At 36.9% G+C, this 18,775-nt stretch overlaps 1 protein-coding gene across 11 annotated transcripts in view; it reads right to left on the bottom strand.

Moving 5' to 3' along the window:
• Positions 1-18,775, bottom strand: part of NAALADL2 (N-acetylated alpha-linked acidic dipeptidase like 2) — a 1,435,315-nt gene that overhangs the window by 993,100 nt on the left and 423,440 nt on the right. Inside the window, exon 1 of one of the 11 annotated variants that reach the window (XM_051859147.2) lies at positions 12,585-16,546. The exons of the other annotated variants lie outside the window; for them this stretch is intronic. Coding sequence (XP_051715107.2) covers positions 12,585-12,606 — 22 coding nt within the window. The 5' untranslated portion in view covers positions 12,607-16,546. Of the gene's footprint in view, positions 1-12,584; positions 16,547-18,775 lie in introns of those variants that run through there. 11 annotated transcript variants of the gene reach the window in all.

The raw sequence follows: 18,775 nt of genomic DNA on the forward strand, positions 1-18,775 counted from the left end.
AAAGAAAAAGAGAGAGATCTTCCATCTGTTGGTTCACTCCCCAAATGTCTGAAACAACCATGGCTGGTCCAGGGAGAATCCAGGGCCAGGAACTTTTATCCAGGTCTCCCACATGGGTGGCAGGGACTCAGGGACCTGGGCTATCTTCTGCTTCTTTCTCAGGTACATAAGCAGGGAGTTGGAGCAGTCATGACTTAAACTGGTGCCCATATGGGATGCTGAAGCTTCAGGCTGCCGTGTAACCTGATACATTACAGCACTGCCACAGATTTAATTTTAATAGTCCATCTAAAATAACAAGTAGTAAAATAACACTCAATCTTAATCCTTGCTAGCAATATATTGAGAGGGCTTTTAATTGTCAATAACAAATTATTTTCTACTGCAATAGCATATTATAAAATATAGTTATTTCACTAATAAATTGAGACACAGAATTCCCTTTCTTTACAAATAACAAATACTTTTATTTCCTTGTAGAAATTTTAATTTGTCATAAGAAAAACATTTTAGGCTTTTAAGTGAATTACTCACTATTTGATATAGAAAAGACTTTTAAAACCATGTTAATGTAGGGATTATGGGTTAAGCTTATGAACTTTGTCTCTTAAAAAAAAAAAAAAAAAGAAAAGAAAAAGAAAAAACAAGAGGGGCCAGCACTGTAGCATATTGGGTAAAGCCACTGCCTACGGCACTGGCACCCTGTATTGGCTTTGGTTCAAGTCCTGGCTGCTCCTCTTCCAACCCAGCTCTCTGCTATGGCCTGGGAAAGCAGTAGAGGATGGCTCAGGTGCTTAAGTCCCTGCACACTCTCAATAGACCCAAGGAATCTCCTGTCTCCTGGTTTCAGATCAGCTCAGCTCTGGCCATGTGGTCATTTGGGGAGTGAACCAGCTGGCGAAAGACCTTTCTCTCTGTCTCTCCCTCTCTCCTTGACTCTAACTCTCAAATAAATAAATAAATAAATAAATCTTTAAAAATAAAATAAACATGAATATGAAAATTCTTAAGTGGTTATCCACAGAGGGGTTTCTGGAACTCCTTGTCTCTCCAGATTTTCTATGAAAATAATTGTACACATACATAGTGAACTATTTTATTTACCATTCAAAATCAATTTTTTTCACTCCTGCTTTATGATCACTTCTGAAAATTAGTGAGCAAGACAATAATATTTGTATCAAGTTTATTTTCATACATGTAAGGTAAATTAAACATCCTAGAAATGGAGAGGTTGGTACCAACATCTAAATATGTTCTTAGGAATAAACTGGATGCTGCTGAATTTTTTGTTCCATTATTAATTTTAATAAACCAGATCTTGTTCTTCTTTTAGCAGCTGAATGAGTTGTTCAAAAATTACATAATTTAAGACAGATGATTTTGCATCTCCTAATCTCCTAATAGAAATATAAATAGGATATTTGTAACATGTTTCGGTAGCAAAAAATAAACCTTGTACTGCAATGTACTTTGTTTATGTAAGGAATCCTAGTCAAGGTTATTTTTCTTGAGTACTCACTTTCTAAGGGTTGCATTTATATACATATAGATTGCCCTCACATCCCAGAGCCCTAGTTATAATCTCTTGAAGCCAATACTTTCCATGACATGTCATTCACATAAAACGCCTACAGTCATAACACACATGTTTTGTCAACCTGTACATTCTTAATCGCTTTCCTGTGTACTTGCTGCAATGCAACCTGTCAATTTCACAGGAAAAAGGGCCAGGGAATCCCCATGTTACCTTCTTGTTCACTATGAAAGTATTTTTAACTTGGCACATTAAGTATCAGTAGAGGAGACTAAAGTCAGGAAGCACTAATTCTTTTTTTTTTCTTTTTTTTTTCTTTTTTGGACATTTAGCTCTTTATTTTCAAATAAATTTCTATGTCCACATTTTTATATCCTAAAATTTAATAACATGCTAAGTGAAACAAAAGAGTCAATCTATATTAGATCTCACTCCTCAGGCACACTAATGTGCCAAAAACATTTTTGACATTTCTCTACGAAGAACTTGTCATTTGGCCCAGGAAACGCAATTTCATTTTGCACCTAGAATGTCAGTTGTGCCAATGGCTACCACATTTAGCAGAGGTCATAAAACTGAGTAATGATTCTGATCCATGCTTCACTCCATAATCTCTAGTCATACTATCACAGTATCTTTCAATATGAGAAGATCATGACTTATCTCTGTAATAAACATGTGCAAATCCTCTAGCAGAATTTCCCAACCTGGTTACATATAAGAATCATCTGAGAAGAACTGAGAAGTGCAGACCCCAGACCATGTCACCACAGAGTGTGATTTGGTAGGGAAACAGTATGGCCTTTTTGAAATAGCCACCTTGATCTATAATTTGATTCAGAAAACTTTGATTTAATTGACTTGCACTATTGTATCTTTCTCATCTATAAAAATGAGGTTAGAATTACAGTGCCTAGTGTGATAAAAGTTGAGCTTCAGATTCAGTGTATCTCTGGCTACAAAATCAGATTCAGTATATCTTCCAAGTCTTGACACTTAAAGTATGGTGAAAGACCCAACAGTATCACCTAATATTAAAATCAGAATAACCTCAAGCTCAGGAAGTCTCAGGAAACTATTTTGATTTGAGCACAGCAGGGGACTTTGGCAATAGAAAGTTTGAGAAACTTAACTAAATGATATTTTTATATAATTAACACATGCATAATTAATAAAATATATAATAAGGTTGTTTTTCTGATATTAAGTTGCAAATACATGTGAAGATAGGGAGAACATAACGGCTGATATCCATATCTAGTATTTCTTTGCCGTATTACTCATACAAAATTGTGTCTTGAGAATGGTCAACATTAAGTAAGTGCTGATGGACTGGAATGCAGATGGTGATAATGGCAAGATGGTTGAAAGGATTTTATCAACATGAGGTAATTTGAAAATATGAATAATTTTAAAAAGATAATTACAGAAGGACAGAGGTGCCTTATGTCCCAGAAGAGAATAAATCCCATCTGGAAACAGATTGTGATTTTTATTTTCTACCAAACAATGGACTTAAAGAGAATTTTTAAAATTTTTTATTTTAATTGTTTTTTAACAGATTGAATGTGATTTGTAGACACAATTCTAACACATGATTCCCATCCTTCCTCCTTTCCTCTTTCCTTTTTCTCCCTCTCACTCTCCTTCTTTTTCCTTTTCTTTCTGTGCTTTTTTATGATTTTTTGAGATAACACATTTTAAATTTACAGTAAAAGGCTTAATACTAATATTCTATTCTCATATAGGAGAAAATCTGTGGAAAGAATCTAGTGCTTTCCACAAAAACAGCTCACCCAAAATGTTAATGTCCGTAACATGTGTACATGCATTTGCATGCAATTTATTGAAATGGGCACAAGGTCTTGGCTGAAAAGGCACATATGTACAGAGAAGAAGTCAAAACCTCATATTACCATCCATTCTGTTTAAGGTTTAACTCACCTTATAACTTAACTGTAATCAATGGGCTGAAAACACGTTTTATGTCAGTCCAGAAAAAAAAAAAAAAAGTCCGCACACAGTAATCTAACGTTTACTGGGCATATACTGTGAACTAATGTTTGAAATTCTTCAAACACACTAGTCAGGCTAGCATAGTTATTTTTACAACTGCTTTCTTTTTCATAAAATGTTTATTTCCAACTACTTAAAAGCCCAAGCAACAGAGAGAGAGAGAGAGTGAGTGAGCGAGTGAAGGAGGGAGAGAGAGAGAGAATGATGAGAGAGAGAGAGAGAGAGAGAGAGAGAGAGAGAGAGAGAATCCTCCATCACTTGTTTCATTCCCCAAGTGTCTGCACCACCCAGAATTGGGGGCTTGCGGGCCAGGCAGAAGTAGGAGCAAGAAACCTCTATGAGTGGAAGGGTCCCAAGCACTTGAGCCATCATCTGCTTATTCCCTGGAAACATTGGCCAAAATCTGGATCAGAAGTACAGATACTGGGTCTTGAACTGGCACTCTCAATATGGAATGCAGATCTGTCAAGCAGCTTCTTAACTCACTATACCACAACGTCTGCCCCCAAAACTCATTTCCTACCCCTGAAATATTTTTTCTTTTATTAGGCTAGAGAACTCTTCATTGTTTGAGGATAAACCAAATATCACCTATTCCACTTAAATTTCCCTCTTTCTGTTCATCTGATTCCATACAAGATGACTTGCACCAATATTGTAACTTAAGTATATTTGTTGCAGAAATGTGAAATTTTATTGTAATTTGTAAATTAATATCTTTAGATGTTGTTGTAATAATGAAATGAGGTGACTTAAAATTCCCAGAATTAACATCTTGTGTATAGGTTTCCCATATTTCCTTTAAAAAACCTAAATTTTAGGCAGGCGCCGCGGCTCACTAGGCTAATCCTCCGCCTAGCGGTGCCGGCACACCGGGTTCTAGTCCCGGTCGGGGCGCCGGATTCTGTCCCGGTTGCCCCTCTTCCAGGCCAGCCCTCTGCTGTGGCCAGGGAGTGCAGTGGAGGATGGCCCAGGTGCTTGGGCCCTGCACCCCATGGGAGACCAGGAAAAGCACCTGGCTCCTGGCTCCTGCCATCGGATCAGCGCGGTGCGCCGGCCGCAGCACGCGGCCGCGGCGGCCATTGGAGGGTGAACCAATGGCAAAGGAAGACCTTTCTCTCTGTCTCTCTCTCTCACTGTCCACTCTGCCTGTCAAAAAATAAAAAAATAAAAAAAATAAAAAAAAACCTAAATTTTATAAAATGTTTGAATTCTGTGACTGATATCTGTTTCAAAGTACTAATTGGCTAAGGCACACTGTTTCACAAAATCCTGAACATTTATCTGTGGAGAAAATTATAATGTAGTGACAATTTGTGCCTACCATTCAATGTTAAAAAAATTAAGTTTTAAAATTTGGTTTAATTGGGGCTGGCGCTATGGCGCAGCGGGTTAAAGCCCTGCCTGAAGTGCCAGCATCCCATATGGGCACTGGTTCTAGTCTCGGCTGCTCATCTTCTGATCCAGCTCTATTTTATGGCCTGGGATTGCAGTAGAAGATAGCCCAAGGCCTTGGGCCCCTGCACCTGTGTGGGAGACCCAGAGGAAGCTCCTGGCTCCTGGCTCCAGATTGGCGCAGTTCTAGCCGTTGTGGCCATCTGGGGTGTGAACCAGAGGATGGAAGACCTCTCTCTGTAACTCTGTCTTTCAAATAAATAAAATAAATCTTTAAAAAATATTTGGTTAGATCCTGACATGTATATAAGTTCATTGCCCATCATCTGTCTTTATTTGATTATACCCCTAATACATGCATAATTTCCCATGGAGTCGGAAACTCCAAATGAAAACAAATTGGAGAAAATTGTACTTTATATAAAAAATAAATATATGCATGCATTTTTTCCAAATTGGGTTTTAGCAGAATTCATTATATGAAACTAAATTAGTGTACATTGCTTTCAGTCCCCATTTAGTGCATTATAGTCAATCAGCCTTCTCTATGTTTGTGGGATCTACAAACCACGATTCAACAACCAGTGATCCAAAATATTTTTTTTTTTTAAATTGCAATGGTACTGAATGTATACAAATGTATTTCTGGTCATTATTTTCTAAGCGATGCAATATAGACATTATTTACATAGAATTTACATTGTATTAAGCACCATAAGTAATCTAGAGATGAGTTCAGGTTCACAGAAAAACTTGTGTATATGTTATATGCAAATCCCACATCATTTTAAATAAGGAAATTGAGCATTTGCAATTTTAGCATCCTGGGGGATGAGGTTTCCTGGAACCAATTCCAATGGGAGGCAGAAGGATCACTGTACACGAAATGTTCAACAGATTCTTTACTAAGTGGGATTAAATTATATTATGAGTTCAGAAGACATAAATGGGGAAGAGGGGAAAATTACTACTCATTAATTCTCACTGTGAGAAAGTTGGGTTGCCTATGGCAAGAAAAATCAACACAGACTCTCCCTTGATGTTCTCAAATAGTCTCTTTAATGCCTGGGATTATAAAGGCTATTGAGTTCTCCAACGTCACTAAAAAGGCATCACAGTGTCAAAGTTAAATCACTACACCTTTAATTAAATTCTGAAAATTAAAGAGAGCAATTACAGAATGTTTTTCAGAGAAGTTTAAAGCTACATAAAACATACTATACTGACATTGCATATATAATTTAGATTTTTTTCCTTTTTTTCACATTACAGTGTAATGCCTCCCTTAGTAGACTATGAGTAGGCATGGCCCATGTCTCATTGAATTGAACTTCAACAGATTCTAGTACTATACTTGAAACATTATCATACTTAAGAAAAAATCTGTTGAGTGAACAAATGCATAGTACTAAATTTGGTGTATCTGAATACAAATCTACTTTAGTTAAATGTTCTAAACCGGAGTTTCCAATTTTTGCTGCAAATGTTTCCAGAGGGAATCTATGCAAGACAAATTTTCTATTCAAGATGATAATCCTGACAAGAGTTGTACAGACCTGAGTTTGAATGCTGGGTACACCATTTCAATCCTACATAATACTGAGCAATTAACTTAACCTCATGGAGCTTTTGTAAAATGGGAGAATGAAGAGCTATTCTCAAATGGTAGGTGTGACAAAAATGTGGACATATGCTAGTATGCAGTATTTATGGTAATACTCACTGACTATTAAACGTTCAGCAGACAGTAGCTATTCTTACTACCATAATAATCATCAAAGATATTAGATACCTGTTTAATGTTAACAGAATTAAATATTTGCCCATATTATTGATTCAAATATGAAATTTCTGATATAACTATTTCTAAATTGATCATTGCAATACTCACTGCTTATATCAGCTTCTGTGAACTTTAAAGGGAGAACATATAACTAAAATTTTTCATGCTTAGGTCCTTCTATTTCTGTATTAAAATTTTAAATATCATTAACATTATCACTAAGGAAAACGTTTTTCTTAACTAAGATATTATGTATCTTAATTCGAAAGTGTGTTTCTCATTTCCAGTGGAAATATATTTAGAAGAGATGATATTTAAGTCTCCTACCATTTAAATTACTCAAAAAAAAGGCATTGACTGTACATTTACTTACAGACACGACATTTAATTCCTGTAAAATTTTTCATATTTAGCCTATATGGAAAACTTGTTGGTTACTGAATGAGAAAGAAACAACTTTCTGACACGGGATGCTGAAGATCAATAGCTATTTCCCAAAGTTTATAGCATAATTAAAATGTGTAACAGGAATAATTTTTCTCTTCAAACCCTAAGGCTAAGCCTAGAATTATTAACTAAGACAAAGTTATGTGGTATAACTTTTTCTTTATTATGTTTATGGATAATACAAAGGAGTTTATGGCTTTTACATGTAATTTGTTAAGTCAGAAACACTGAAGAGGAATTATCCTTTGCATCAGCAAAGGATCAATTGTTTAAAAAGCTGTTTAAGGTATATTTTGTAAAGGTAAATCTATATTCCTTTACACTAGTTTGTAGTCACCTAAAACTTCAAACTGAAGGTTAATGGTCAAAACATTCTTGAATTTAGTAGAACGCAATTACTTCAAACTACTTCTTCAAAGCTTTATTACCTTCAATAAAAGTGCCAGGAATAAAGGTATGATGGAAATATAATAAGGATGTGAAGGTAGGTAAGACAAGAGGAATCATGATGCACCTGAACAGAAAACATTATTTGTACACATGAAGGTACATGAATTTTTGTAAAATTCAATATCCTTAGAAATGCAGACATACTGGCTGTAGAACAGACTGTAGAAAAATATTTTCTTCAGTATTGAAATTCAACAGTTACTAATTTTACATATTAGTAAATATTTGAAATATTCTCCTTGAATATTCAATTTTAATGGTATCTCTTTTAAAATGGTATACTGGGAAATACAGTGATCAAGAAGCAATAAAGTCAAATAAACCTTATTTTAAATCCTACTTCTGCTCCTTACTAGCATTTCTAACTCCATTCCTTGGTTTTTACTGTTACTATTGGTGATTATTATAACATTAATTATAGAAACTATGAAGCCAATCACTAACTATCCAGGAGCCACAAGATCCTGAGGTGCACACACATGGATCCCAGCCTTATTTAGCTTTCTTCAACCAGAATTAATTGAAAGTGGACCCTCGTCATCCCAAAGTCTCCTATGTTGTTTATTTCATACTTTGTGGTCAATGTGCTAGATATGGATGCTTTCCTGTTACACAGATAAGAAAAAAAAAAAACACATAAAAACTTATTGGCAAGGAAGCATGGGCACTCCATTGTTTTTCTAAGTCCACATGGATTTATAAGAAAATTTACATTTTCTTCTAGTTCTGATATAGTCCAGTGGAATATAACCTGAAGTTAACTGGCTAGAAAAGGCTTTTGTGTATGGTACACGTCAGCCTCAATATTTCAGAAAAAAATAATTTCTAGCTAAATTCAGACAAGCAAAAACTAACACACACCCCACACACACATTTTCATACCTTTGTTTTTTTTTTTTGTTTTTTTTTTTTTGTTTGTTTGTTTTTGTTTTTTTTGACAGGCAGAGTGGACAGTGAGAGAGAGAGAGAGAGACAGAGAGAAAGGTCTTCCTTTGCCGTTGGTTCACTCTCCAATGGCCGCCGCAGCTGGCGCGCTGCGGCCGGCGCACCGCGCTGATCCGATGGCAGGAGCCAGGAGCCAGGATCCAGGTGCTTTTCCTGGTCTCCCATGGGGTGCAGGGCCCAAGCACCTGGGCCATCCTCCACTGCACTCCCGGGCCACAGCAGAGAGCTGGCCTGGAAGTACCAACATCATCGGATGAACTTGGCTTTTCATTATTATGTGATGAAAGATGAGGATCAGCATGAAGTTCAAAAGCCAAATAGTATGATGGTGGTACTTATACTGACAGAAGTGTATACTACATGCCCCATTCTACTCCAAGTATTTGACATATAATATTTTATAAAATCTTAATAATCGCCCAATGACAAGCATGCTTAATATATACAAATATAAATATCAATATGACTATATCTTCCATAAAACTGAGAATTCCATTAAAGGCAACAACCATGCCCATGTCTAGAATAACTGATAATGCATTTATAATAAGAGGTAATATTCAGATGCCTTTTTTCTCAAATACAATATATACAATCTCTTCTTCCTCTCACCACTGAACTAGATATCATATTAAATGCACAGCTAACCATCAAACTCAGTACCTTACAATTATGTTTGATTCTTTTCAAATTAGCCTCCTATAACCAACAAGTACCATGCTTTAATTCCTCCATAAGTTTGTTGATTTAAATTCTGCTCTTTCAATTCCATTTCTTCTCTTGCCTCTTCATACTTAAATCTCTCAGAGCTCATCTAGGTAACCAAAAACCAGAATAATGGCAACGGAGTCCTAGAAGCAATGACAAATACACTGCTTCTAGCCTCTTAGGATAAAAAGACTCTCTGTCAAACACCACTATCCTAGAAAGAGCTCTCCGTGAATTTTAGTTAAGTCTTCTTGTTTTATTTTTTTTGTATGATCATGCTAAATGCTGCTACCTTATATGCAACTAATTTTCATGTTACAATAACTGTAAATTGCATAGACACACAGGAATAATGTGCATTTTATGTTAGTTTTTTTTGGAGTACATTAAACTTGCATTTGTTGAAAATATAGTGTGTGTTAGCTGTGGTTGTAGGCACTAGAAATACAGCAATATACAAGCCAACCATGGTCTTTCATCTCAGTAAGAGGACATTTTATTGCAGGGAAATAGACAATAAATAAATGTATGAGAAAGGAAAATGGCTCATGATGAGATATTAAAATAATAAAAGTGGTGGGCATTGTAGTGCAGTGGGTCAAGCACAGCTTAGGATGCCTGTATCCCATACAGAATGCCTGAGATTGAGTTCCACTTCGACTTTTCAAATGCTGCTTCCTGCTAAGCGCTCTCTCCAAGGCAGTGGAAGGTGGCTCAAGTACTTGGGACCCTGCCACCCACATAGACGACCCAGGGAAAGTTCCTGGCTCCTGGCTTTGGCCTGGCTCAACCTCAACTGTTGGCAAGCATTTGGGACAGGAACTATTAAGTGTTTCTCCCTCTGTCTGCCTCTCTCTGTCTTTCATTTTTTTTTTTAAAGAAAAAAAGCCACATTTAAGCCAGACTGGCTGACAGGGTGGTTTGGGTGGGAGCTAGAAACTATCACCCCTAGATAATACCTAATCTGATATCTGAATGATAAGGAACATATCATAGAAGTTCAATAGGAACAGCCAGTACATAAAGCTCTTAATAAAGGATCAAGTTTTTTGTCCATGGAAAAAAGATGATCAAGACTGTTGTGATACTCAAATAAGCTCAGTAAATTTTGTCTTAAATTAATCTCCAATTTACTACTTTTCCTTTTTATTTATATGATTAAGCAGATAAGCTATTTACTAGAAAATCAATTTAGGGAAACAAAAATTTCATATGAAGACTACTTTTCTAGAACATTTATTAGACACATACCAAAATTATTTTAGATTATAGTTTGATAAAATAATTGATAAAATAATTACTAATCCCTACAAATATTAGTAATACTGTGGGTTTTCTAGTACAGAAAAAAAAATGTTGCCCACATGAAATTCATATGAGTCAAGTGGAAAACTGGGATGAATATAAAATATGATCCTAAAATTAATGAGAAGTCAGATTCAAGAATAAAAAATTGGGGCTAGCATTGTGTTATAGCAGGTTAAGCCCATATTGAAGAGGAAGCTTATATAAAATGTCTGTCTTATCTTTGAGGATTTTTTGATCAGGAAAGATTTTCCTCTTCTGACCACTTATTATAATTCATTAAAACTCTTCCACAGTCAATTCATGTCATATTTCACCTATGAAACTCTATGCATTCTTAGATTACTATTTTTACATGCCTATCTTTGTTTATAACAATACTACAAATTGGCAAGTTAGAAGCAACTTGCATATTTCATGACTACATACATTTCTCCATTCTAAAAGCTGCCACTAAGAAATGCCAAAGTGAGAAGAATCTGTTAAGATGTATCAATAGTTTAATGGAAGATATGACTTGTCTGTGATTCCACTAAAGGTTTATAAACACAGAGGAAAATAAAACACAGTGACCCTTCAATTCTATCTGCTTCTCATGGCCTATTTTGAAAGAAACTCACTTTTCAGAAAACACAGGAATAACAGAGATGGAATGGACTCCAAAAGTTCAATCAGTTCTTGAAATAAATCATTCACGAAGGTTTTAAGTCACACAGTAGAGTCAACTGTGTGTGCAACAGCATACATTCATATTTCTTACATGTTTATTATGAATTGCATTAAATTCAGTGGTGGAATTTTCAACGCATTTTTCTTTTGTAATTTTTTAGTAGATGGGAATGGATATCTAGTCTGTAAATCCCAGCCTTTTTTTTTTTTTAAGTACACAGTATACAACCTACATTACAGTGATCAGGGGTTTAAGGAGGAGAGGTAGATTGCTTTGCAATATAAACCACCGAAAGCACTTATGAAAGCATTTTCCAAAGTATTCACCTCTGGAGGTGGCTAAACATATCTATCAACATAGCAGCAAAATAGCCCTGTCAAATATAACTACTTACACATACTTTTCCTGAAGAGAGATTAGAAGCTCAAAGGATCAACTGAAGCTCAATGCCCTTTTATGTTTTCCCATTCTAATGACATTTTATTCACAATCTTGTCAGATGCTTGTTTTCTCTTCGCTTATGTATCAAGTGTAATGCTTTCCAATAATAAGTCAAGTACATGCTTGGTTAATAAAGCTCCCAAAATAAACTGTGATACAAATAGGGTTGGCTTACTGTCCTATTCAATTAGTTAAATTTGTTTAAACTCTTTCCAAAATCCAGACAGTAATATACAATGTAATAATTATATGGTGCTTATACACATATAATCATCAGATTATTACTGCACTCCTTGTTCCATTTCTTTAAGAAAAGGGAACAGATTCAAAGACAGCTCCAACCTTTTGAATGCATGGAAATATTTTCATTGCATTACTAATAATGGTGCTTAAACAATAATGTCACCCTGTAGGTATGTATCACATTTTCTTTTCAAGAAAATTTTACAGTGACTTTGATTGAAACTTAGAACGTCTCACTTTGAAACAAATTCAGGGCCATAAAATATCAAAAGGATTAAACTGTGGATTTCAGTTCATGTAAAAGTTCAAGAACAAACTATATATCAAAGTGTTTCAGAATTGGCTTTTCCTCCAACAGCCAGTTTTAACTAACATGTTATTAACACTTCTATCTAATGTTCTATTTAAGTATACTGCATTTTTTTTAATAAAGTCAAGTCATTTTTCTAATTAAAAAGACACAGGTGGGGTGAAAAAGCTCTTCAGCTCAGTTATATCAATTTCACGAACTATTTCCTTCAATTTAAATTTCATTTCCTAATCTCAATTATAAGCACCAAAGATTCTCTGCTACCTGATGGAAAAGTCCTCAGACCACCAACACATATATCCTTGTGTAACCCATTTATTTAATTCAGACTCACCCATGCTTCCACGCCTTGACATTTTTGGCAATTCTACTTGCTCCAGACATGCTTGATTTTGTTCTTATATTATGATACTTCTCCAGTAAAGCTTCTGAGAGTTTCAACTCCAAAATACCCTGTTACCTTCATACCTGAATGTCAGTTTCCCAAATGCCTCAACTGTTCAAACCTATAATGAACAAATACCAAATGCCTTGCTTTGGAAACCCAGGTAGGGTAAACCAGAGATCCTCGGACTTCTCTTACTTTAAAGTGCTGTTCACTTTCTGTAGACTGAGAAGGAATAGGTACAAACTTGTTAGTCAACTTTTGGGGTTTTAGAAAGATTTCAAGGCACTCACAGGCATAGTTGACGATGATGAATGCAGAGATATATTTCCCACCACAGAAAGTAAACATGCACACCAAACCAGTATAACAAGTCTGGTACATACTACTGCTACCCTGGGGCTGTACCTTAGAAGCACAGACAGTAAGGCACCTTCCTGCCTAGATTTTTTTTTTTTTTTTTTTGGCTAGCCAAATACAATATATATAGTTTTTAAAACAATGACTCAATCATAAGAAACATTCCACGCAGGTGCCCAAGGATTTCTCATCCAACTTCTAGTTGTAATGAAAGTTAACTAAATGTTTAAAAACCAATAAAACTTTTATGTATTATGGAGAAAACCCAAGCCTGGATAGACCTGTCCCACAGTAGCCTAACTGAATATGAGACAATGCCTTTGAAGCCATAAATATAGAAACTAAATGTAGTCAATAAGTAAAGCATTTGTAAGAATTAAAGTAGGAAAATAAATACCTTTAGAAATTAATGTGCCAAATTCTTTTGTTAAATTACAGACTCTGGATAGCAAGGGTGGAGACCTGTGTTCTGGCAACGTCTTCTGTGAAATCAGGGACAAGTTTCTTAATTTCACAGAATCTCTGTTTCTTGAGACACTTTAGCTAGAAAATGTTAATGTTCTACAGATTTTTTTCCCGTAATTCTGACAGTGAGATTCTCGAGTGGATTGGTGGAGATTTCCCTCTCCCCACTGATTACTATCTAGAGTTGACCCTGCATTCTGCAGAATCTAGCCCATTTTCCATGTTTGGAATATTCTTCCCCCTGAGATGTAGCCTTTTAGCTTGAAAGAGTAGTAATCGTTTCCTAGATATTGAGAAATAAGAAGAACTGAAGTAACAAGGAGAGTTGATATTATAGTGCTCAAAACACAGAAGCTGCTAACAAGTAGGCAGCCTGAGTATGTAGGATGTACTGAAGAGTCCAGGGAACGACCCCTCAATCAAAGAGACCTCATCTCACCAGGTTGTTCAAGCACTGAAATCAAAAATATCTTTTTTCAAATACTCCCCAGGGTGAACTGAATATTGTAACCTTTACAAAAGAGATAGGTAGCCTTGAACATGTTTTGATCAAGGATAGGGAGGAGTGAAAGAAATTGAACAGGTTCATGGGATCTGGGTTCCTGAGGTAGGAGAAACTCCAACGGGGCAGTCATAGCTGGAGAGTGGTAGATTCTTTTCCTTTTCAACAATTCTGTGTAGGATATAATATGCTGGTTAATAAGAGTCCTGAGAGAAGTAGAAAATGCCTGCTGTCCTCCCTGGTAGTCGTAATTATTTGTATCTGTTGTGGAAAGGAAGAATTGCTTCCTTGTATAATATCTGCAAGATATTATAAGAGTCCTTAGAGAAGTAGAAAATGCCTGCTGTCCTCCCTGGTAGAGAAGGTTTTTGTTTGTTTGTTTGACAGGCAGAGTTAGGCAGTGAGAGAGAGAGAGACAGAGAGAAAGATTTTCCTTTTCCATTGGTTCACCCCCAAGTGGCCGCTATGGCTGGCACGCTGCGCCAATCTGAAGCCAGGATCCAGGTGCTTCCTCCTGGTCTCCCATAGGGTGCAGGGTCCAAACACCTGGGCCATCCTCCACTGCCTTCCCAGGCCACAGCAGAGAGCTGGACTGGAAGAGAAGCAACTGGGACAGAATCCGTTGCCCCAACCGGGACTAGAACCCCAAGTGCCGGCACCGCAGGCGGAGGATTAGCCTAGTGAGCCGCGGCACTGGCCCAGGGATGGCTTTTGGAGAAACTTTAGTCTAAGACATATCCCAGAGATTTGTCTTTCAGGAATAGAGCTGCTGTCTCTCCATCATGCTGATCATAGCCGTCCACTCTTATCATTGACTGACAGAATGCAACTTGGTGGTACCTTTGAGTTTGCAGATATTATACAAGGAAGCAATTCTTCCTTTCCACAACAGATACAAATAATTAAAACCCAATTATCCCTATTCCTTATGCTATATTTTGACATACTTTTGTTCCAAAGATGAGAAAGAAAATCCTAGCATTCTGTCCTACACTAAATAATCCATTTTATGAATTCCAAAACTATTATGAACTTCAAGTATAATATCTTGATAAAATTCTCTGTTGGGTTACTTTAACATCAGGATCCAGAGAGATAGGATTGTTTATTTGTTTGGAAATATAATTAAGATCTGTTCTCATTAAGCTTGAGATAACTTGGTAAAACCACTTGCATTAGGAAAAAGTGGGTTCCCAAACCACAGAAACCTTAAATGTCGACAGTAAATACTGGTTCCACTTCCAAAGCATGTGCAATCAGCTCCCCACCACATGAAAAATAGCACTAGAAGGAATAATTTTCAAAGATTGGCTGGCCCTCTATTTTAGTCTGCCTTGTGATGCTATAACAGACCAACACATTTATAAGAAAGATAAAATAATTTTTCACACTTTTGGACACTTGGAAATTCAAGATTAAGGTGTCAGTCATCTGTGGGCTTTCATGTTGTATTCTCACTTGAAGGCAGGCAGAAGAACAGCACAGAGCAAGAACAGTCTCCTGGAAGCCCTTTTTACAGCAGCATAAATCCTTTCCTGAGGGCAGAGCCTTCATTGCCTAAACACTTCCCCAAATGCCCCACTATCCAACACTGTTGAATTGAGGATTATTTCCAACATGTGAATTTTGTGGGACACTTTCATAACAAAGCACCTTCTAAATTGTCATTAGAGGTGGTTCAGTGAATCTAGACAACTTAGATACATAGCCTTAGGATACTGTGGGGAGCAAACCGGACTAGACTGAGTTGCTGGAATTAGGACTTATTCTATGCATCTGCTCTCCCACAATATGGCGCTGGGAGAGAAGTAAACAGCTTCCGCACAGCTGCCTCCAGTTCAACTAATAAACTGTAGGACTTGCTCCTGATTGGAGGAGAGCAGCGTACTCGGCGTGTGGGCAGCCGAGTTGGGATTGGCGGAGGAGGACTATAAAGGAGGAGAGAAACGGCATGCACCAGGAACATCTATGGGGAACATCTAAGGGAACTCGTGCAGCCCCCGAGAAAGCTGGCCGGCGGTGTGCCGCTCCCCTGCGGAAGTGGGGAATGCGGCCAGGGGGAACTGCCCTTCCACGGAGGTGGAAGGGATAGTAGCCAACCCGGGAAGAACCAGCAGCAAACCCGGGGAGGGCCGAGCAGACGAAAGAACAGCGCAGGGTCCTGTGTCGTTCCTCCACGAAGAGGGGGAGCGACAGGATACCATTATTCAAAGCACAGGATGGAGTTCCAATGATAATCTATGATAATATAATGATAGTATACTCCTAGCTTAATCATATAAACCATCCATATGTTTAATGCACAAAACAAAACATCTGGACATAGGTATTTCTTCTAGAGAGCATCCATTTCAAAACAGAGTTGGTAATAATTTCTATTATTTCAAAGAACTTCAGAATCTTTTTATAAATACTAAGTCAAAGCAAAGCTAAACATTTGAAAATATCCTTTTCACTTTGTGGGGAGCAAACCGGACTAGACTGAGTTACTGGAATTAAGACTTATTCTATGCATCTGCTCTCCCACAATATGGCGCTGGGAGAGAAGTAAACAGCTTCCGCACAGCTGCCTCCAGTTCAACCAATAAACTGTAGGACTTGCTACTGATTGGAGGAGAGCAGCGTACTCGGCGTGTGGGCAGCCGAGTTGGGATTGGCGGAGGAGGACTATAAAGGAGGAGAGAGACGGCATGCACCGGGAACATCTATGGGGAACATCTAGCTGAAGGAACACCCGTGCAGCCCCCGAGAAAGCCGGCCGGCGGTGTGCCGCTCCCCTGCGGAAGTGGGGAATGTGGCCAGGGGGAACTGCCCTTCCACGGAGGTGGAAGGGATAGTAGCCAACCCGGGAAGAACCAGCAGCAAACCCGGGGAGGGCCGAGCAGACGAAAGAACAGCACAGGGTCCTGTGTCGTTCCTCCACGAAGACGGGGAGCGACATAATGGTGCCGTGACTCGGATATGAAGCCTAGGCAGGGTTTAGTGTCGTTCCTCCACGAAGAGGGGGAGCGACACACTTATTTTGAACATTCTGAACTCAATTTCAGATACAAGACAGGGTATTACATAAAGAACACAACATGGTTAGGGAAGTCTAAAAATGAAGGCCCCAAGATGTATCTGATCTGTATTATAAGATATTAAACTTATCAAAATCTCTTACCTTCACACATACAAAGCTGAAAAGTATCACCACAGTGCTTCCTTTATATTTAAAGAAATTCAGAAATAATTTAAAACAAATAACTGAATACTTCCATTTCTCATTAACTCTCATCTGATTAATAGTTTTACTTAATAATCTTAATGCAAATTCATCTTGAGTGGGAGCATTTAAAAACTCATAGAAGCCATGTCTGAACTATCTGCAGACCTACCAAGGACACATTTGAATTCAGACAAGATCAGAAGAGTACAACATATCCCTTGATAAATCTGGACTGCAAAAAGGAAAATACACAAGGATAGAACTAATGTCACAAGTATCTCCCAACTACAAAATGTTTACACATCTAGGCATATTGCCTTCTAATTTAAACAATGAGGCATTCAAATATCTTTAAGATTTTTAAAATTATGTTCATGCTTTCTGATATATACTGATAACTAATTTTAAGGTAATTGTATTTTATACATATCTACGGATAGGAGGGAAACCTATGCTTATACGGTAAACTATACAGATTGCTAGAAACATAAGCAACATAAAGGCACCAGAGAAAAAGAACAAACCAAAATCTATACACATTCTTAGATTCTAATATAAAGAGTAAATACTACCCATGATCCCAACACAGAGAAGGATGATAAGGGAAGAGAGAAGAGGCCTGTTTACTCTTTATTTTACTTCAACCTCTGAAAAAGATAGGCAATGCACCTGTGTTCAAGATAGGTCACTCTAACAGCTAGATGCTCCCCATATGCATTCCAAAAACAATATTAGAGAAAATTAAGTTATATATTATAATCATGTACATAATAGCATGTTGCTCCCTAAATATAAAATGATAATGAGTATTTTATTGTGTTGTTTCTCTTTAGTAGAACTCATTAAATGACTTATTCATCTTTTAAGTAAAAAATGCTTTATAATAGTATTTTACAGCATTTATGTTAGGAAACATACAGAGATACAAAAAAATAGTATTTTGGGATTCTTAAGCAAGTTTAATAGAAAAAGGAGTAAAGAACCCAAAGGAAAAGAATACAATGATTTAAGCATAACATGAATGGTACACTTTTATAAACAGGAATGGCAATTATTATCCTATGGATATTCTCATATGTGCTGTACTATAGCTGCATGTTTGATTATATGCACTTAATGAAAAACTAGGTGGTTTAGAGATTTTTTTGATGACTCATTATTTGTGGCTTTATAAGGAAAAAGTTAAACAAGGATATAGCAGTATTAAATTAATTGTCAAGGAGATTTAAAAAATATGCTTTTAGCAAAACTTCATTTATAAAGCTGGCAGTAATCTACAAGTAGAATTCAGTGCAACAAATAAGTCTTACACCCCATTTTCCCTTATTTTCCTTTAAGAAAGAGATTTTTCTCATTCAAAAATGTGAAATGTGTGAGCTACTTTGTATTTGTTTCCAACAAGCTTAACTACAGATGCCTGGTCAAGCCAATGTCTACAAAGCCAATCCCTCTAAAGGACAAAGGTATCTGATTAAATAAGGCTTGTAAAATAAATAGGGCTCACCAACTGAGAAGATCTGCCCAGAGATCCTGGTCCCCCACCCCTTTAAAGAGTGGTGATCCTATTTATCAGACCACTTTGCTGGTAACTCCCAGAGATGGAAA

This window comes from Oryctolagus cuniculus, chromosome 4 (assembly GCF_964237555.1).
Source record: "Oryctolagus cuniculus chromosome 4, mOryCun1.1, whole genome shotgun sequence".
Classification (NCBI taxonomy): domain Eukaryota; kingdom Metazoa; phylum Chordata; class Mammalia; order Lagomorpha; family Leporidae; genus Oryctolagus; species Oryctolagus cuniculus.